At 37.8% G+C, this 21,868-nt stretch overlaps 2 protein-coding genes across 2 annotated transcripts in view; one reads left to right on the top strand and one right to left on the bottom strand.

The window, feature by feature from the left end:
* The window catches only part of PSMD1 (proteasome 26S subunit, non-ATPase 1), a 69,942-nt gene that overhangs the window by 20,644 nt on the left and 27,430 nt on the right, over positions 1-21,868 (top strand). The window lies entirely within an intron of this gene.
* On the bottom strand, positions 4,526-15,407 carry HTR2B (5-hydroxytryptamine receptor 2B). Its single transcript, XM_062628996.1, has 3 exons — positions 14,229-15,407; positions 7,739-7,939; positions 4,526-5,677 (listed from the first exon to the last, which is right to left on the bottom strand). The coding sequence occupies exons 1-3, from the start codon at positions 14,536-14,538 to the stop codon at positions 4,797-4,799; spliced, it is 1,392 nt and encodes a 463-aa protein (XP_062484980.1). The 5' UTR covers positions 14,539-15,407; the 3' UTR covers positions 4,526-4,796.

The raw sequence follows: 21,868 nt of genomic DNA, 5'->3' as shown, positions 1-21,868 counted from the left end.
ACTTGGTCCTTACATCGTAAAGCTTATAAGCACTGCCTGTAGTGCCTATAATAAGCCTATCAGCTTATATATAAAGATTTTCGTATCACTAAATCACAGCGTGCGTGAGAAGAGTGACAGAAACCAATCTAATATTCCTCCCCACCTCTCATTCCAGAAAAATATTTTCAGATTCCCAGATAACACACACTAAAGCTTTTTAACTGAGTAACTAAACATTTTAAGCAGTGCAATTTATAACTAATTTGATTGTCTGACCAAATCCTTGAATTTGCTTTAAAACTACTGTTCATCAGCTGAAGTTTCAAGTTAAGTCATAAAAAATGCTGAGATTCTTTGAGCCATTAAAGTAAGTTGATGTTTTGTTGTTTTTTTTTAATGGCAAAGACTCCTGTTGGATTTTATTAAGGTATATTGATGTGCATCTTGCAGAATAAAAGACTTATTTGTTGTGCAGTGGTTAATGAATTTGAAAATGAGTTGCTGTCAACTGTCTAGAGCGTTCGTGAAGAGGATCCTTCAGAAAGCAAAAAGCTTGTAATTTTTAAGAGCATGATACTGTTTTTCAGAGGTTGGAAAGGATCTTGGTACCTGGATGCAAGGAATCTTAGGTGTGGCTAGACAAATAGGGTTTGACATAACTTATTTTTAAAAAGTAAATATGGACCTTTCAGCAAGCCATCTTTTCTATTTTGTAGCTGGCTTCCCATTTAAAAACTAAAAAGCTTCCTCTCCTGCAGGGCAAAAACCTTCCTTTGCTACTGGAGAAAACAGTGTGTCCCAGGGGAATGGACAGTGACAGTAAACAACATGATGTCAAATAACAAAGCAGAAATAGGGAAGTTACTTCTCTCCTGACTGCTGTTTTTACCATGTTGATAGTTACCTAGAGAGCCAAAGGGGAAGTGAAACAAAGAAGTGCTTCTTAACAGTTGTACGTAGGCATTTTTATCAATGTCATGAAAGAAATCTAATGTTTCATGGTAGTATTAAGTCAGTGCTGAGAACTGGCCAGAACTCTGGGACTCTTGCCTCCAACTTCCAATGCAAAGAGCCAGAGGAGCTCTGGTGAATGTCCTGTCTCTTTTGGCTCCAGAGTACCAGGTTGTTCAGTATGTATTTGCCAGGTTTACTGTGCTTGCATTACTTTACCTTTTAAGGCTGAAGTTACATATGACAGCCTAGAAAAAGATTTAGGGGAGTAATCCTTTTGCTTTCTCATACCAGCCTGAAGTGCTGTGGATTTTTCCACAGTAAGAAAATGGTGTAGGAAAATTACATTTTCTATGAAGCAGCATAAAAAAATCAGCATGCCTCTTGTATGCTAGTGAACAGCTTTATAACATCAGTCTCTATTCTCTTGTCCTCTGCTTAACACTGGATTTTTAAACTGTATTTTGATGCATTTGAAATCAATACGAGTATGGGAAGATGTGAAGTGATTAGGAAAGTTTTACATTTGGAGAATGCAAGATAAGTGATGAATACATTTTTCTGGCTGCCTAAAAATTTTCTTAGAATCATAGAATGGTTAGGGCTGGAAAGACCTTAGGATCATCTAGTTCCAACTCCCCTGTCATGGGCAGGGACACCTCACACTAAACCATACCACGAAAGGGTCTTGCAGCTTAATCCCCCAGATGATTTGGGACTGGTTCCACAAAACGTGTTTTATATCAGCACAGTTGAGATTAGCTGAATTTCTGGCTTCTCTGTTTCATAGAGTGGTTTAAAGGTTGGGATTTTGTTTGGTTTTGCTTGTTTTTTTGGGGTGGTGGTTTTTTTTTTTTCTTTATGATATTCCCTTTATTTTCATTTCAAGACACTTGAATACTGTTAGGCTTCGAACTCCATTGTTTTCCTCTCTTCAAGGCTGCTAAGGTGGGTACATTTATAGGTAATCCTTATGTCCATGTCTGTGCTGTAATTTTTAATTGGATAGGCAGCCAGAACATTAAATATCTCCTAATGTATTAGTGAAACAACAACAAAAAAAAAACTTCATACTTGTCCATTGCTCTTCTAAAATGTGTTTCTTCCCATAGTGCTTGTGTGTTGCAGATCAGCTTTTACTCTTGTCTGTCTTGCTTCTCTAGTAGTTTAAACAGAAATGAAATATGCCAGATAAAAGCTTCTATGATAATGAGGAAAGTTAAACTAGGTAACTGTATAAGTTACTATTTTTATGTAGTACATTGAGGCCACAGAGCTGGCCACATGATTGGTTTGTCATGGGCCAGGTTCTGGAAGAATTGAGAGCATCTTACTTCAGAGAAAGGAATGCCTTATAAATTTGTGTTGCTTAAAGATGATGCCCGTGGATGTAGTCCTGAGCTTCCCATCTTGCTTGTCAGTACCACACGAGCAGTGTTGTCCTTAGTTACTGTACAACAAACTTGTGCTTTCTTACAGTAGCTTGCAGTGACTCTCTTATTTTCAATCATGTCTTGCTAATGAAGGTAATGTCTTTGCTCAAATCTGTTCTTGTAGATACAGTTGCTAAAACAAGATCTCTGCTGTCTGTTATATTGTCTTTATTTCATAGTTCTGCATCTTCTCATCATCTTTCTTCTCCCTCTGTCCTCATGCTTTCCAAGACTGTTACCTGAATTCTTCACTTGTTTGCTTTCTCAGTAGACAAGCAATTTCTTTTTACACTTGTTATGTTAAATGGAATGTGCATGTTTTTCTGTCCATGGAGAAATTTCCTTTCTTTGTAGGAAGACTGGATTTTTGATGAGTCACTAGTCCTTTGGATTGAGGTTTATTATTGCTGACTATATTCAATAACTGGAACATGTTTCTTTATATGGTTACTAAAACTGAGAAATCTATATGCCGGCTTCACAAAATAGATCTTTGCCAAGTGAGACTTTTTCAAGGGTCATTTCCTGTTAGTGTAGTCTAACCACTGATTACTGAGAGGCCTTACTTTGGGGGGTTCATTTTATTCCTACTCCCTCACCCCTTGAGCTTCAAGTAGTCTAGGTCTTAATAAGGCTTTTGATTCTCAAATATTTTTAGATGTAGGTATCTTTTACAAGTATAGCAGTCCATCAATTCTGGCTTTAACTACAGGACCCCCTTAAACAAATTTTAACAAAAAGAGGTGTAAGAGCAGTTAGAGCTTTTTCTTACTTAAGTGACTAGTGACTATCACCAAAAGGGTAGGAAGAAGACAACTTATAGTAAGTAACACAGAAGTATTTTTAGTAATTTCTTCTGGGACTCCCATGGCAGTTTTTACATTAGGCTCCATATCAGGTATGCATATGTTCTAAATTAAATATATGCAAATAAATGTTGGAAGGACGTTATCTTTCATACTTTCTGTTCTGAGGAGGAAAAAAACTAAGCCTTTTTCTGTACATAATTTTAGTTTGTAACTAGAGGGTTCTGAAAACACTAAAAATGAAAACAAAGACCCAGCTAAAAATGTTACTGTAAAGGGGAACTATTGGGAAAAAATGGTGAGCTGGCTGCTTACTGTGAGAACTCCAGTACTTTGGGGAAATCTGATTTGCCTTCCCAAAGAAAGATGTTCTGGAACTGTCAGAAGCTCCTCATTTCACAGATGCTAGACTCTGGTAACTTTTATGGATTGTGATGAGTGATTCTATGTATGAATTTGATGCTCTGATGAAAGGCTTGAGCATGTTTGAGAGAGTGCAGATTGGGACCTACAATCTTATGCCATTAGTCCAGTGAAATTATTCTGAGCTAAGCTAAACTGCAAATGTGTGCAGGTGTGGATAGTACTGCCATCTCTGCTGTCTCTTAAACACTTGCTCTTATTTTCAAGTGCAATAGCTATTCTATCTGTGATTTTTCTACTTTGTGTGAACTATATAAGATAAGGGAAGGCTTTCACTGATGTTCCAAGGGCTGTAAAAAAGGAAGTTTGTCCATCTAAATTAAAGGAAAGTTCCAGGCACTGCCTGTCCTGGTTTACTCATGATCACTGATGTGGTATTGTCCTGTTATGGTTAAATGCTCTCATTTTCTTAGTATGAAAACATCTGACAAATATAACAATACCAGACATATTTGTATGTGAGAGTAATGCAGATGAAATTCAGGTGGGTAAAAGATTCTACATACCCCTACAGTAAAACAACAAAGGGACAATTTCAGCACATGGAAATTTGCTCACCCTGCTAAGAAACAGTTTCACCTGGAAATGAAATGGACACCTTTTGGTCTCTGGAGCAAGTGATTCTGCTTCTGATACACATACACATAGAGAACAAGAAAAGCTCATACTTGGATACACAGTCTCAGCAAAGGAATATGTCTGTAGAAGGTAACGCAGTGAGTGTATGTGCTGTTCTGTTTACACAGAGTAAAGGTGGATTTAAATTAAAACAAGCATGCTTGTATCCCCTTGCTAATTTCATCATAAAGCATCAACCTACAGAATGTTCTGTTTTCTTGTCAGAGTAAATGTTAGTGTTTGTACAGAGATGCTTTTCTTATAAAAATGTACTTTGAAGAGACTGGGGGTAGTGAGAACTGAAGTCAGATATGCAGATTGGTTTAGCTTTTATTTATTTCCCTTTTCCTGTTGGCTACAGTTCTGCATCAGTCATTTATCATGGAATGAAGCCGTGAGTGCCACCATGGGGTTGGGGTTAAAATAGGGGAGACTTTGGAGGAGAGGAATTAATATAAATTTGTAAGGTGTTGCTTGCATAAATAACAGAAAACAATAGTATTTATACCATCTTACAGTACATATGTGTTGTTACCTAGAACAATACATACAGTAACACTGTGATACAGACAGCTGCATTCCACTATACGTAGCTGACTTGTTCTTCTGTTTTATCAACTTCATTCTCTGTGAGCAGCAATGTATCCAGCAGAATGGCTGATGATGCTTGGATGGGTGAGCTCCTCAGCCTCATTGGGCTCTGATATATAATGGGGTTAATCCCATTTCTCATCCCATGCATGACAAAGAACTTGGAATTTTCTGTCACAGAGCTTCTGAAAGAGATGCTGCTGGAATGTTTTCTAAGGGCCTTGACAGACTTTGTGGTCCGATAGTTGCAAGTGATATACCTGCTGAAAGCCTCCCTAAATGTTTTGTTGAATAGTGTATAGACAAGAGGGTTCACTCCTGAGGATACATATCCTATCCAAACAAATATCTCCATAAGCTTTTGAAAAATCTCTTGGTTGCAGGAGTTGCACAGAACTGAACTTACGTTTGTTATGAAGAATGGGCACCACATCAACAAGAAAAGAAAAAATACAATCCCCAGAACTTTTGACGCCCTTTGTTCATTGGTTATTGTTTGCATGGACTTCCTCCCTATTGTGGATGTTCTGCAGATTGGCATGTCATTGGACAAAGTCTTGTCTTTTCTGGAGCTGTTTAGCATGGCCACCTTTTCTGGTGAGGAGGCAGATGTTGTGTCACGCTGAAATACTGTGGACACTGTTGACCATGTGAAACGGTGAGGTGGCTTGTTGATCAAGTAGGCCTTCTTGCGTAGCACTTGGATTGTCAGAAAATAAGTGACTATCATGATAGCGAGGGGAATGAAGAATGAAGCCACTGATCCGTACAGAATGAAGTCATGAAAACGATCAGGCATCAGGGCACATGTGATGTTTGTAGAGTTGCCATTTCCATCTTCAATGCCTCTGATAGGGACTGGAATAGCAATTCCTGCAGGAGAAGAACAAAGTACTTCAGCATGTGGTAATCGCTTGCCATCTTTTTTGGGCCTGAAGCCTCAGGGTATCTAAAGAAAGGTAGTTCCTGAGCTCTGGAGCTGGCACAGAGTGACAGAGAACTGAGAGCATCATGTGTGTAGTTGGGCAAATAGTACTCTTTAAGACTTGGCAACCTCAGCTGTAATGGAGTGCCTTTTCTAAGGAGATTGGGCCTAACCTTTACTGATTGAGGAAGCAGTATAAAGTTGCCAACTTCTCAAGTGTAAAAAACATTAATTGTTTTGACTGTAGTTGTTAGAATTAGTATGGCTTTTCCTCCAGTGAAATGTGTTTCCCTAATGCCACCTGCTTCCACCCCCCTTTCCCCTGGGGTAACCTTTGCAGTTTTTGAAGGGCAGTTTGATAAACACATGAATCTTGTCTTTGCTTCTTATCTTAACCCCATCAAGTTACTGGACACAGCTGATTTTTTTTTATTTTTTTTTTCACCCTGCCTTGACTCTTTCATATGTACAAGTAGTTAAATAGTTGCCAGAATTATGCAGGGTGTGTTTTAAGATGGATTTGTTGTTTAAAGTCTCTTGCATATTTAGGAGTGTTTAAATGAGACCAGCTAGTTCTGTAATTCACCACTCTTAAAAAAATATAAAAAAAGTTATCAGTCCTGTCTTTTAAATGAATTTTTTATAACCACTAAATTGCAGTCAGCACTTTGTTTGCCAGCAGTCTGACATTGCAACAAAAACAACAGCTTCCTTACTGCCCGGTGAAGGTTATTGTGCTATGTTTCCTGATACTGCTTAATGAGATGTAGGCATTTGCTATATTCCTCTGCTACTCTGCTTACTAAAGTTGAAGGCAGCAAGAGCAAAAAAAAGCTCTTCAGCCACTTGATCCCTTTCTTAATAAGAGGCACACCTTCAGATACAGCAAAGATTTAAAGTGAGAATTGAGCCAAATTAACCTTTGATTTGGAGAACCCTGGCTCAGCTGCAGAATGCTTTTGTGTCAGATAAAAAGGAAATGAAAAAGTACAGCACTGATTACTAACAACAAACCAGGCATTAAAAGGTCAATTTGTAAGTGTCTTGTCATGCTAACAGGTTTTTGATTGGTTGGTTGTTTTTTTTTTTAATGAAAAAATAAAGATAGCATCTTTTCTCCTATCATCACGGTTCTTCCCGAATTTTTTTTGAAGTTAGACTTTTTGGGTTTAGGCATGTATACCTTGGCCAAGATGGTGGATGTATCCATTCTACCATGAATCATTTGCTTTAGCAACACAGAATAATTCTATTCTTTCTCTTGCACACAGAGCATACAGCACTGTGCCTATGGCTGCCTGCAGTGTACATTAGGTTATGTGAATTAAATGTTTTCACTTCCTTAGCTCATTTAACAGATTTTTTTTTTTTTTTATTTTCAGTCCTTAAAGGCAGGTGCACATCACAGAGGTGCTAATTTAAAAGTTTATTCATTGGCTTCCTTTATATAAACTCTTCAGGGTGTGTTTGGTTTTTTGGTTTTGTTTTGTTTTTTTTTGCTTAGAAGTTAGCCTTTCTATATGCTGTATTGCCAGTGCATCTCAGTCTTCAGTGTGAACGTTACCAGCCACTCATTTATCTTTCAGTCTTTGATATAAGTAATTAGCCTTTTTTTACTTGCTTCATGGGAAAATTGTGAAGTACAGATTTTAGCAGCATCTACTCAAGTCTTTAAACTGTGTTTGGGACAGAATATACTACCACAGGAACATAAACGCTTGCTTTCCCAGAAGACATACTATGCATGCAGTTATTGTCTTCTGATCTTTGGACTTTTAAGACCATGAAGAAAAGGTACGATTGAGTAGGGTAAGCCTGATAAGGAGTGGTGGTTGAGGCAAATTCTTGTGGTGTAGCTATGCACGATCTAAGAGGTGGACTTAGGCCAGCCCAGATGTTAGGGTCTGCTAATCAATAGTACTTGGCCAGAGTTTCCATTTTGAGCAGCAGTCACCCATTGTTTTGGATGTGAAAAGCTTCTGCATTCCTTTTCCAGTTCCAAGTCTCACCTATTGAAATGAGCCAAACCACGACGATTTTGATGACTGTTGTAGCCCATGAATTGTACTGACTAGCCTGGATTGGCTTTTTAATTGCAATATAGCGGTCAAGTGAGATGGCACAGAGGTGCATGATGGAAGCTGTGGAAAAGAGGACGTCAAGGAACAGCCAGATAGGACACAAGGCAGTTGGTAAAGGCCAGGCGTTGTCTGAAAGAAAACAGAAAACTCATTAGAATCTAAGGTTTTTGAGAGTTTTCAGTGTGTGGTTTTCCCTTGGCTGTTAGTTCTTTTGAGAAGTTCACAATACTACAGGAGATGAGCTTTGCCACTGCCTCAGCTGGATTCTGTCTTACATTTTAGTTAGCTCCTAACTGGCATGATTGCTGCCATCGTATTAATCAGGCTGCTGGTATATTAAGCCTTTTCCTGTCTTTTGTCCTTTTTAGATCATAAGGTATTTGTGGCAAGGACTTTGGATAAAAAAGTTTTTAAAAAGTGGGTTATGACTGTGCTTGGTCCTTGTGCCCTGCTGTTATTATTTTCAGCTATGTCTCTTTGATAGTCTTATGATTCAGGGTTGTATTAGATGGAGGAGGTAATGGGTCATAACCAGCGTATTACTCAGTCATTGTAGAAACTTGATTGAATCTTAGTTGGTGATCTTGGAGAATTTAGTTCACATCGTTTTAAAATGAGTTTGCTGTGTCCCTTGGCCAGCTGCAGTTGAGCACTAATGTGGCAAAGCAGGGCTATTCTGTCCCAGTAATGATTTTATAAAAACTGAAGGGCTTTCTTGTGCATCTTCCCCCTCCCCCTTGCCAAAGTGATGGCTTGGATTTTCAGTATGGCATACTGCTTCTTATAGTAGTTATCTGTCTTTAATGTTAATCTATAGTGAACCTAGCATCTGTCAAATGCATTGTGGTTTTGTAGTGTTAAACTTTTCAAAAAGCTTGTAGTTTTGGGAGCTGGGTCTCCCCTACCAAAGTTTACAATACCAAACCAAGTGAACTGTAATGAAACTCTGGTTGGGTTTTTTTTTAACGGGTTTATATTAATTCACAAGCAGTTTTCATTGCAGTACAGTGCTAGCAGTGTCCAGTTTGAAATGCACATTAGTGTTGTGTGTCTGTAAGAATGTCCTGTAGTCCTAGGGAAGAAAGTATGAACATAGAAGGTTTTTGTGTTTCTAATGGTAGAAGTTGATGTACTATATAGTCCTTCCTGTTAAAATTCAGCTGTACTCCATCAGTAGGTACAGTAATAATATTGCCAGAGAAATCAGTTCTTACTTGAATGATGATTAAAGGACAAATAAAAAACAGAACCCCAAACCAAAAAAACAACCAACATTTCTAGCTAATCTGATTGTTTTTAATCTTGCTCTGAATAAATAGATCTGCAATGCTGAGAGTGCGAAACGAGCTGGACTGTTTAATGCTCAGTCTTATCAATGTGGTAATGTTGCAGTAGTTTGAGATAAAACATGGTGTAACTGATTGGTGAAAATTATAATGATGCTGCCTTGACTTGAATTAAAAACTTCATAGAATGGAAAATTTTATGAAGTCAGACATAGCACATACTTGTCTGCATTCTTCCCTATGTTGGGAAACTTCGCCTGTAAAAACAAAGAAAATGGATGGATGGAGCCCTGAACCAAACCTCATCCACCCCCAAAGCAGGGGAGGATGGCATAAGCAGTGAGGCAGCAGGGAAAGAGGCATTCTATATTCAAAGCATTAACCAGTAAATTTTAGTTCTAGCTGCATATTTCCCAAAATAGCTATCATGGTTGAAATTGTGCTTCAAAAAATTGTTGTGTCAGACAGGTAGGAGGAAGTTGTAATTAGTATATTATGAAACCCCTACTCGTATTTAATCATATGGCAGGATAACAGCTGGATTTCAAATAAGCAGGCAGTATTTCTGTTGGAGAGTACTCTACATGCTGCTCCCGGGATTATAACTGCTTTGCTTCTTGATGAATTGCAGTGATAAATTCATCTTTTTTTATTTTTTTTCCCAGTTAATTTACTCTTTTCATAAGAAAACCCTCAAATATTTTGCAACAAAAAGCTCTTTTCCTTCTTTTAAATATAGATGCATGTAAACAGCAATCTGGTGCAAAGCAACCTTGTATGTTTTTATGAGTTTTAAGAGCTTTCATTAGTTGCTAAGTGCAACTGAAGAGAGTTTTGTCTTTATTTTTTTGTATTGTTTTGAACAGGGTGCAGGAGGTGGTAGATTATCACATTCATGATTATAGCATTCTGTACTATTATGCTTGTGTCTGTGATCATGTTTTTTATCCAAACAAAATCAAAGTAGACTTTAAATGAGGTAGCTAATAAGAATTGAAGAATACAGTTATTATTTCAACTAAATGTTGTGAAACTGGTACCTTAAAGTCCAGAAAGCCACATAGTTATTTAGGATTCATACTGTGGTGTATTTTGCTTTTACTTATTTTGATTTTACACAGGTTGGTTAAACCTGTGTTAGCTCTGTGCCTAGTGTTTGAGGGACTGCTCTGAGCTGAGATTTTGTGCTTTCCTAGCAATAGTGGTATCACTGTTGGCCTATTCTGTTACTTTGGTAGTTAGAATATTGATTTCCCCTCTCAGAACTCAAAGCATGTCTGACCCTTGAACATGATGATGACCTGCTTGTTTGTTGTCTTGCTTTATAATTCAGATGGAAAATAAAATGAGTATGTCCTGCTAGGTGGCAATAGAAAGCCATTAGCAGGTCATGCCTAGTTTGGATAGTTAGAAATTCTGATTCTCCTAGTATAGATCCAGACTGTTGGAGCATACCAGAGCATTTACTGGGCTGAGAATCTCCACCTTTTTCCTTCAGAATTGAAATGCTGATTTAAGCAAGCTAGTGGGTTGGATTTGGGTTTTTTTTTAGTAAATTTTTTTAAATGCCATGGTTACCTGACAAATGTGCCTGGCTGAAAGCTTGTCTGGTTTCTCCAACTGTCATGTAGTGTAAGATAGAAAAATATTCCTCCTTCCTACAAATGTTGCCTCATATCCTCACAGGGCTTTATGATCTTTAATGTCCCTTCCAACCCAACCATTCTATGATTTTGTTATAGGATGCTGAAGCATGTTCCCTCTATAGGATTTTGTTGCTGTTAGATAATGATGCTTTTACTGAAATTGGATATTTTTAATCACTAGCTGACTTAAGCCTAGGCTTCAGTCTTCAGATTGGGGGGTGTGTGTCTGCATCATGCATGTGTGGTGTTCATCCTCGGGTCAGTATTCTGCTTTGTGGACTGCGCAGGCCTGGCTGTTGTCTTGCTTCACCCCTGTGGCTGCCTGCCTTTGCTTCTCTGTTACCATTACATTTTCAACAGTTGTTCACTGTCATGTAGTTTTTTAAATTTAGCTGAAGTGGGTTTTTTTGTTTTTGTTTTTGTTTTTGGTTTTTTTTTTTAGTTGTTTTGTGACAAGCCAACCTTTATTTTCTTAGTTATCTTTAGATTTGGGATTTTGAAAAGTAGCTCTCAATAAGGAAGTTTTCTCTGGTAGTTTGCACAAGCAAGAAGGGAAGATTTGCTATGGTTCATCATCAGTAATGGGTGAAGATTAAGATGATGATTGCATGTGATAGATTTTAAAAATGATGGTTTGCAACCTAGGATGATCAGCATCACCTCCTGATTTTTAAGTGGATAAACATCAGGAATATTTTATATTTTAAAAATTTCTATTTTAAAGTATGGTACATGCACTGTGTCCAAGGAACCCATTGCCTACCAAGCTGTGGTCAACAGACTTCTTCCTGCTGCAGGCTTTGCAAATGAGAGGGTTTCTCCAATTTATTTGCTATTTTTGCTATGCAATCAGTAGCAACATTTTTTGTTTTCTTTAGTAGTTCTCAGTGTTAGAATTGTAGGTAACTCTTGAAAGCTAGGTTTCAGAGGATGCAGTTATTTCTTAACATGCCCTCTTTTTTTGGAAGAAATGAGAATTTAGCAAGCAATAAAAGCAGTGGACTGTTTGTGTATCCTGACAGTCACACTCCTAAATGAAAATTGCAGTGCATATTTGTACCAGAGTACATTTTGGTCACTCTACTGAAAATAAATATTCTGCTCATGGTATGATACCTGTGAGTGTGAGTTACAGGTTTGTTTATTTATCTTTAAAAGGGGCAGCTCTTTATTACAGTCTGCCTATTTCTGAAGACTTTTCTTCAAGCGTACCATGAGGGCATGGAGCCAATATCTGCAGTAAGCTTTGAATTTGAACACGTTGTGCTTAGTTTTAACAGTCAAGATCATTTAATATGACTGCACTTTGGTTCACACCTTTTCCCTCAAATATTCTCCACATAATTAGATATCAGTCCCAAATCAGAAGCATAATACTTGTATTCTGTATCTAGAAGCTGCATCCAGCTATTTCCTTATTATGGAGACATTTCTGTGTGGAAGTGCCAGGAGTTTGCTCTCTGGGTATCAGTGATTTTTTTTTACATTCAAGTGGTTGGCCGGCTAATGTAGCTTCAAGATTTAGACTTGTTATGTATTTAAATGTCTGTTCTAGCTTCATTCCAGTAAATCCTCATGTTTTGCTCATGCTTTGAACTTCTATAAACACCTCAGCATCTTCTCCCAGTCAGTGAAGAAGCAAAGCAGTTTCTTTGGTTGGCTGCCAAAAAGAGACTTGTATGCAAGAAATTTCAGTTTTAACCACTGCTCTGTGAAAGGCTGGTTGCAGTCTTAGTTATAACTAATTTTGCTACTCTCCAGTAAATTTCCTGCAACACGAAAGATACCTTTGTTTTACATTTAAATTAAGATTCCTAGCATGTTTTAAACTGTTGTAACCAGGGTTTAGCATGGGATTAATTGAGAGATTAAGGAGCAATAGCCCCTTTATAAAGTTAAAAGGAAAAGATTCAGTAGTCTAGCAAAAAATAAAATAAGTTTTAAAAATCCAAAAATAAGTTTTAAAAATCCAAACCAAAAACCTCCACCACCACCAAATCTGGAACTTGCCTTCTCTTTGTATTGATTGCTACTCCAATACTAGTACTTTTTATAGTTAGTCATTTTATTATTAATGTGGCCTTTGGCAGGAACTAAGCAGTAACACTATCAGTGTGTATGTCTGTACATATCTGTTTCTTGCCTCTACACACACATACACATAATGACATACCAAGGTTTTCTGTAAGTGACTGGGTTTTTTTCAAGTTATAAATCACTGTCCTGGTCATGTATGTCAATTTTTCTTTTTAGAAACTTGCTTGAAAAAAGACTGTTTTTTTTTATTTCAGCACTGAATTCTGACCTCCACTTCATACTTCTGTCATTTAGTTGAATAATCACATTTGTTAATAAAGTTATACCAGTCTTCTGCAGCAAACAAAAGCCTTTCTGAAATAAAGTTTCTTATTGTGTTTTTGTTACTTGGGTAACTCTTAGAGATCCAGAATATTAAAAATGAACTGCTGCAGCCTTTCATTTTTTAGAGTCCAGTGGTATCTATACCTTAAAGATAATTGTGTAAATCCCTAAGTTTATTAAAAAAAAGTCTAGTTGATTTTTTTTCTTTAGTTGTATGGTATGAAAATAGACCACTGAAAATGTATTCTTAAAGGAAGTTTAGGAGTAAAAGAGAGAGACTTTACCATGGAGCTGCCTCTGGTTAGTTGTCAGAAGCAATATCTGAAATAAAGCTGGACATGAGAGAATATGAAGAGTCATGCTTGTTCTGTAATGACTAACCAGAGAGAAAATGTCACAGATGATGTATGCTCATATTAAAAAAATACTTACTTTATTCCATATGAGCCAGACTAGGTGATAAATCTAAGCCTGAAATGTTACATTCATGGATTGAAGCTTCCTTGGCTTGACAGATAAGTTAATTCTTTGGGATGCTTTATGAGCTTGCCACTTTCCCCAGGGTGGGAGAAAATCGATTTACCTGAAAGTGGTACTGGTAAAGTTTGTTGTCACTGTTGCTGCCAGGAGCCATCTCTAACTGCTCATGGAGCTTTGAGTCAATACGAAGGTAAAATCAGGTGCCTGACTCATAAAAAGTTCAAAACCTGTTCAGTGTACTGAACAGATACCTAGTTTTCATTTAGCATTTTTTTAAGAGAAAACTGCCTGCAATTGGTGTAATATTGAATAGAACAGATGCCAAGATTGTGCTGATGTTGCTAAAAATAATATTACACTGTTCACAACGTGATCTCCCATGTCTAGCTCCAATTTAGCATCAATTGTAAGTCTCAGGTGATTCTTGAATTGTTTGTTTCAAAGGAAAAAATATCCAGAGTGGCTATACTTGCCGTAAAGACATTAAACTATATGAAGTTGGGCAGAAGAAGAGATTTAGCAGCCCTCATTCAAGGGATTTTAAAAATGGTAATGGTGGAAAGCAAATAGTTTTTCTGTTTAAATTAGACCTCCCCAAACTGTACCCCATATGCTATCCTGATGAAATAAACATGCTGTACTTACCAAATAAGATCATGAGAAGGGCAATCGGCATCACAAATAGACCCACAAGCAAATCTGCCACTGCCAAGGACGTCAAAAAGTAGTTGGTAGCATATTGTAACTTCTTCTCCAGAGACACTGCCAGTATGACGAGTATGTTCCCCCCAATTGTAGGGATTATCACCAGGAGGATCAGTAAAGCTGCCCAACGCACTTTGTTTCCTTGTTCCTCACTTGGGTAGTCCTGCTTGGGTTCTCCCGTTACTGAGAGAGGCGACAAAGATTCATTGCCAGCTCCAGACCCGTTCAGGAAATGTGAAGGATAGGACATTTTTGTGTCCAGCAGAATGTATTCAGGAGCTGTATTTTGTAAAGGAATTGCATCCGGTGTAGGAGTTCACTGTTCCTCTCTGGTCCAGGATGGTCCTGCAGAAAGGCCAGCATGGTCAGTATGGTAAACTAGTCATCTGCTGTTTTGAGATACTGTAACCATCTCTGAGCTCGTTTCCAACTTTTTTATCATGTGCCTTGCTAGGTGCAATTAAGTCTTAAAAATGAAAGTCTTGTTTTATGTCCATCTCTGCTTGGCAGGGTTCAGTGGTCTGGTCTCCCAGGTTCAGGTTTCGGATTATAGGAGAAAATTCAGTAGCTGTGAAAAGAAAGCAGTCCATTAGCTACTCCCCCTCTTTTCTTTCCTTTCTACAGCAGTAAAAAGTAATAGATTAATTTGGATGCCAAATGGTTCCCTTTAGGTACAGCGCATGTAGATCTGCTCTTTGTAAGTACAAACTGATTCGAAGGCAGATGCTCACATTGTGTATATGCAACTCCTCCTCTCCCAAGTGTCTACTCTCCAGCAGCGTGTGCGTAGGCAGACGGCAATTCCCATATTTCCCCTTATTAAGAATCCTGTTTCTCCACAGAGGGTCACCTCAAAAATATCTTCAGAAATTATGTATGAGGTTTCCATTTTAATCTTTATGGTTCCTGATTTATCAGATGAGGGTCAGGAAGCTGTAGATAGTAAAACACTGGTGACAGTCTCAAGGGGACCGTGAAGATTTATGAAACTGAGACATCTAAATTTACCCATTACTTGAAGGGGGGGAAGTGAGTAAACCACTTGTTTTTGTAATCTGAGCAGGGCTTTTATTAAGTACAACCTTTTCTCTCCCTCTCTCTGTCCCTCAACTCTGCTGAAGAGTTTAACAGCTTTCACGGTGTTAAGCTGAACAAATGCTCAGTTACCGAGAAGATGTCATGTGCTGCAATTTTCAGGTGAAGAAAGCCTTACCTCTTTCTTTTGCATTTTAGTAGAGTTCACTTTGTATCCAGGAAGATCCTTTGTAATCCTTTTCATCACCTGGTGGATTTTAAGATGAGATTTTTCATTACTTTCTGGAAAGCAAGTTGTTGATTTGGTTTTGTTTTTTATAATTTTTCTAAAACTTGTCTTTTTTGTGTACTTTTCATTGGCACTTGTTTCTTCTGGTACCAAGATGAAGAATTTGTATTTTGGGAAAACTGTATTTCTTATCCAGGTATTTTCTCCAGCTCTTGAATGGAGAAGAATAATAAATCTTGCCACATTTAAAAAAGATAGAAATAAGGTTGTGTTCTTTTTTTTTGCTGTCCTTTCTCTTCCATCATTTGGACGATTTTACTTAAGTGATTAGCAGAGTCTGTGCGCAGTTTTCTCTTCTCATTAGTGAAGCTCCCAGTCTGCTGCTACCCTTGTTTGCTGATTGACTCATTTCAGTGTTTTCAGCTCCAGTGCTTGAAAAGCAGGCAAGTAAATGAGGGGGGGGTGTTTGGCTGGAAAGCAGCCAGAGAGGGTTAATTGATTCAGTGCTCCAGTACTGTAATGTGTGCTCCTTGTAGCTGCATCAGGATGTGCAGATCTTGTAAATGACCCTTCATGCTACAATATTGTAGCTGTATGCACCGTAGCGTGTGTATGCCTGTGCACACGCTTGCTGTTGCTCTCTCTCTGGACGGAAATAAGATTAACCCTAAACTGTTCTGCTGCCTTGTAAAGGCTCCAATTTTTTTCTTGGCTAATTTAATAAAAGGATTGTCTACCACACTATTTTAACAGTGTGCACTTTTACTTTAAATATTTCTTCATGCAGCTGCATTTTATTATGATGAGCGTTCTCTTTTGTTACCTTCCAACTTTGTCAGATGTGTGTATGGTCTCTAACAAGATCTTGTAGTTCTGCATTAAAATGGAAATAAAGTTCACTTCCAAGGACATTAGCCGGATAAGTGTGTAATAGAGACCTTGAGCTTAGGGCCAGAAGAGACCATGAGATCATGGACTGACCCCCTGTACGTCACTGGCCATTACATTCCATGAATTGCTGGTGCTTACCACACTTGAGCTGGGAATTGGGTCCTCAGTGAAGTGTGAATCAATTTATATTTGTTAATTAAAAAAAAATCAAACCAAAGAACAAATAAAAAACCCCCAAACACAAACATTCATATCTTTATAAGACAGCTACTTTGTGGCCAAAGAGGGAAAGCTAATTAATAAAGTAATTAATAGAAAAAGTATGTTCAGATACAATAGAATTTCCAGCAGAGTAGTTTTCATTTGTTCCTTATTTTTCCTTTCCTTTGGTAAGATTCCATGTTGTATTCATTTGCAGTTGACTTTTGATATCTTTATTCTTCAGAAAAGTAAATATTAGGAAATAAAGTTTAATCCAGCTCTGGTGTTTCTGTTTCTTTATCTGACGCACCTCCCCATTGTCACCCCTGACATTACTGAGAATAGAGCACATGAAAACATACAAAAAGCAGAAATCAAGACAGGACAATACTGTTTTGGGCCAATGAGCATTTGGATTCAGATTTCCTAAAGCTCAACTATGTCTAATCAACTTCTGGTTTATAAAATAAATATTGAAGGCTCTTCTGGCAATAATCTAGGTGTACTTTAAGTCTTTACCAAAATTTCCATTGGATTAAACAGTGTTCACTCTTTCTGATTGTATAGATGAAGGTTGTTTTCCTTCATCATTAATGCTGTTTCTTTTCCCTTGTTGAAAGGTGGCTGGAATTATTACCACTTTCTGGAGATGGAGCTATTGTCAATATGGCAACATCATAAATGGAAAAAATAATGTCCTGAAGTAAAACCACTGTAGTAAAAGACAGATTAATCCTTTAACTTCAGTGGTTTACTTGTGGGTATGTGTCTCATTCAGATCTTCATGTCACATCTCTGAATTTAAAGAACATAATTAAAACTTCTGGGGAAAAAAATAGGCAGTGCCTCTGTCAGAACTATCTGCTACTCATCAGCATCAGTCACTCATGCAAGCCTGTGTTGGAGCTGAAGCATTGTTTTTGAAAGAGGTTTGGGGGGGGGGTTAATGTTTTTTATTTTTATTTTTTCACAGCATGATAGACACTATCTCTTATTCACTTCAGTGTGGGGCAATTATCAGAGTTCTAGATGTGTAATTTTGTTGATGTGAGTTCTGTATTAGCTGTTTATAAATTTTCTTCACAGATCTTGCCATCTGAGAAGCATCACTGTCAGCTATTGCAGTAGAGAGTTGTTTTGGTCAAAATGAAAATTAAATGTTCCCCCTTCTGGAATGCTGCAGTGGATGTTACAGTGTCATTTATATGACAAAATAATACCTTTAGTCGCTAGAATGACTAACTCTGATAAATTGGGAAGGGGGAGATGCCTTGATGAAGCACCAGCCAAAGGATGTACTGTTGCCTGTAGATTGCTCTGATAAAAGCTGTATAAATACATTCATATCTAATTGAAAATAATATTTTTTCTTTTTTTAATACAGATGAAAAGAGTTTTCTTAGAAACTTAGAGAGGAAGGTGATACAGGTTTAGTTGCATGTAGGCTTGCATGGCATATGTACCTGCTTGGGTATTTTTTTTCACTTCACATGACTAGAAAACTTATTTACCTTTTGTGATGTTTTTTGAACTTTCTCAGGTTTTAATCATTTCTAAGAAACACCTCCTCCCTTATATCTATCACAGATCTGCAGCAGGTTCTTTACTTCATGCTTCTGGCCAGGCTTTTTGTTCAAGTATCTGTCCTGCCCCCATATTCAGCTCTTCTCCTGTGATAATGATAAACCTTAAACCATGCTAGACCCCACTCCTGGTCCACTGTAACCAGAATATTTGAACCACGCGTAGATATTATTTTTTCCCCAGCCCTTGCTGTTTTTTCTGCTTTCAAATTCCCAATACTGTTTTATTTGAATGGAGCCAGGTCTACATTGAATGTGAGCTGACACTGGTGACAGTACTGTTCAGTCAATGCGTATCCTTCAAGTTCACCTCTGCTGGTTGGCAGTACTCAGATTCATGCTCCCGACAGCAGGAGGCCTTCTAGGAGTTCTCATTCTTTAGCAAGTCTAGCTTAGAGAGCCAAGAGGTGGAAGAGGAGGCTGTGTTGTACATGAGATATTTGCAGGAAATTCCTGGCATGGGAACAGCTCAGTCTTTTTGTTGAGAGGGAAAGAGATGGGGTTTACACCCGAGCTTAGTCTACACCAAAATATGTCAGTTTGATGCATTTTTATGTGCAGGTTTTCCATCTTTGTTTTTCCCGCTCTGCTACACACACCACTTTCAGAAATGACTGCAAATTGTGCAGTTAGGTATCTGCATTCCTCCTTTGTTAACTCATTCATAGATGAAATGAAACTTCTGTTAAGTTTGTGTTTTGTTTTGTTTTTTTTTATCTGTCACTGCACTACCAAAGCAACTTGTGGAAATAGTTGTGTACCAAATGATTAATTCATGACCAATAGTTTAGAAAGTCATAAATATTTAGAATCTTTTGAAATATGACTGGGGAGACTTAATGAGAATTTTAAAAGATATATTTGGCATTGTTCTTTAATTCTCTGACATTTCATTTTTCAATGACTTGTTAAGTCCTTAAATATTTAGATTAAAAAATCAGTGTATGTTAGTGATGCTTCGGATGCTTCCATTTTTAGTCTCAATCACAAGACCAGTATGATGGTTCATTTTCAGTATTTTGTTTATTTACTTATTGATGCTACCTTATATACATATACAGGGTTTCATGTTTAAATACTGCTGGAATAGAAAGAGAAATGGCAATAGTCCTCTATTGGACCTTCAATATGTGCAACTTACAGAGTTGGAGATAAACTGCACAAAGGTATTTGGATGTGATTCTAATGGGGCTGTGATCTAAGAAATCAAGTGGAATTATAAGTGCAGTTATAATTACCGTCAGAAAAAACTGTTCAGGTTCCTTACAGATATCTAATAATGCTGCTGTGAAAAATGTTTTGTGGTAAAAAGGATATACAATTTCAGGGTTCTCTGCAAAGTATGGAGAACCTCCCATGGTCCACATTATGGATTGAAAGGAAAACTGACCACATTCTGTGTCCATTTGATCACTTACCACTCTTGGCATCAGTGCTTAAGCAATAACATTTCCTTGCTCGCTTTATTGCTGAAAGCTTCACAAAATCCTACACACTGTTGCCAAAGGTTAGCCCATATAAATCCCAACCCACAAGTAATAAAATTTGAAACAATCTTGTTCTTGTGTACTGAAGTTTTATTCCTATAGTAAGCATTTTTACAAGACTCTTGCTTCCTCAACCCACCGGAGTTCCTGCCTTCTAGTTCTTTATTACGTGGGAAGACACTTTCTGAGGAAAGTGGTGGGGCCCTGTTAAGTAGCTTTAACTCCCAGAGTACAGAAGGCCCCCTGTCAAAATACTCAACTGTTTTATGGGTATATTTGAGATAAAAGCATTTAAAAATAATGGCCACAAATAATTTAAACCTGGCTAAGGATTCCTGAATCTATTAGTGTACATTAATCCTGATTTTATAATAAAAACTGTTTTGGAATGTCTGAGCCTGCAGACACGAGGATGTGTCCAAGTCAGTGATTCTATAAAAGCCAGTTTTCTGAACAGGAATTTAATGACTCATGCTTCAAAGTGCATAACTACATCTTCGCCAGAAAATATTTTTTCTCTTCTTTGGGTCGTAGTCTGCCTGTTTAACATTTGCTGAAGTAAAGCAAACACAAAGGTGTTAAAAATCTTTGTGCAAGAGCTGAAAGTTTTCTGTGCAGCTGAATGTTTGGGCTTATTTATTACAGGATTTGTGACTCCTGGTGTTCTCATCAGCTCATTAAAAGAAAACCAGAACAATACAAAACACCCACCACATTGTCAGCATCCAAGATGTTATTTGAGCAAGAGGCTGACAGATAGTTTTAAATGTCTTTTAGTTTATAGTCTTCACTTCTGCTTGCTTGCAAGACAGAATTGTTCTGTTTCTCAGCTATTCCCCCTTACTGTGTCATCACAGCTGCATCTTAGAGGCAGTAGTTTCTAGGAAATTTGTGTTTGTTCTTTTTTTATCTGTTGGAGTTCTTTTCTGCCTTTGTGCTCAGGTTTTTTTTCGTAAGTTGGTAGTGGTAGTAGATGGGATTCTTTTCCTAAAACATACAGGTGTTTTAGGAAAACTCATGAAGAAACAGACTGTTGGAAGCAGGGGTGAGGGCAGAGATCTGGGTACTTGCTGCCGTTACTGCTGGGGGGTTGAGTAACCTCTGAAAACTGTGTGCCTTTGGTTCTCTTTAGCAATTTGGTTGGAGGACTGGAGCATGTGTGGTGCTGGCTATCTGCAATCAACTGAAGCAGGGGAGAGGAATTTAAAGAGGAGTTTAGAACTAGTTGTCAGAGGAGACTATGCGAAGAGATAATTTGAGTAGAAGTTAACTGGTTTTCTGTGTAAAGTAAAACTGAAGTACGAGTGTGTGTGAGCATGTCTTCTGTCCCTAGGCACAATGAAAGAAGAAAATTAAATAGATTATTGCTTAAGGTCTTCTTTGTTTCTGTTTTCTATGATTCAGGTATTCATTTAGGTAAAACTAGTACTGGGACATAGGGACATACTCTGTAATGAGTTTTCGACCTCTTGAGTTGTTGAGTGCTTTAATAGACACTTAATGTTTCTACATGGTGCTGTAATTCCTGTGTACAACAGATACTGCTGCCACCCTCCAACTTCTGTCTTTCAGCATAGCAAACATAAGAAGGTGTTCTTGGCTTTCCTCTGTGTGTTTCAGTCTGAAATCAGTTTGTAGTCAAAGAAAATGGCTTGCAAGGCCGCTTTTAGGATTGTGAATATGGCAATTAAAAGCTAGTCTGGGCTGCAACACACAGTGAGATGGAGGGGATAACCAGATGATGTGCACTTTGAAAACAGATGTAATTATATCACTTGCAATTTGTAGTTTCTCATATTGCTTTTTCATGAGCATGTATTTGCCAGCCTCATTCCTGCATTGCCCTTGTGTTCATGGTGTCATGAGATTGGGTACATTTAACCGATCAGCTGTGCCAGAGTTCAGAATGCAGACTTGTCTCATGCAGAGATGCTTATTTTACGAACAATTTTGCTTTTGCTGCATTAGAAATGCTGAAATTGGTAGCATACAATATTATAAAGTGGTTTGTGTGGCATCAAAATTAGTGGAGTTATAAATATGACTACAAAGACAGGAGGGAAATAAATATATTCACACCTGTAAATGAGTTCTGCCTGACTTCAGAAATACCCAGTATTCACAAGACTGTTTGCATTAGCGACATGTGCTTCT

Source organism: Pezoporus occidentalis, unplaced genomic scaffold (assembly GCF_034315485.1).
Source record: "Pezoporus occidentalis ecotype Australia unplaced genomic scaffold, CSIRO_AGI_Poc_V1 ctg327, whole genome shotgun sequence".
In the NCBI taxonomy this organism is placed as follows: Eukaryota; Metazoa; Chordata; class Aves; order Psittaciformes; family Psittacidae; genus Pezoporus; species Pezoporus occidentalis.
This window is presented reverse-complemented; position numbering and strand designations above follow the sequence as displayed.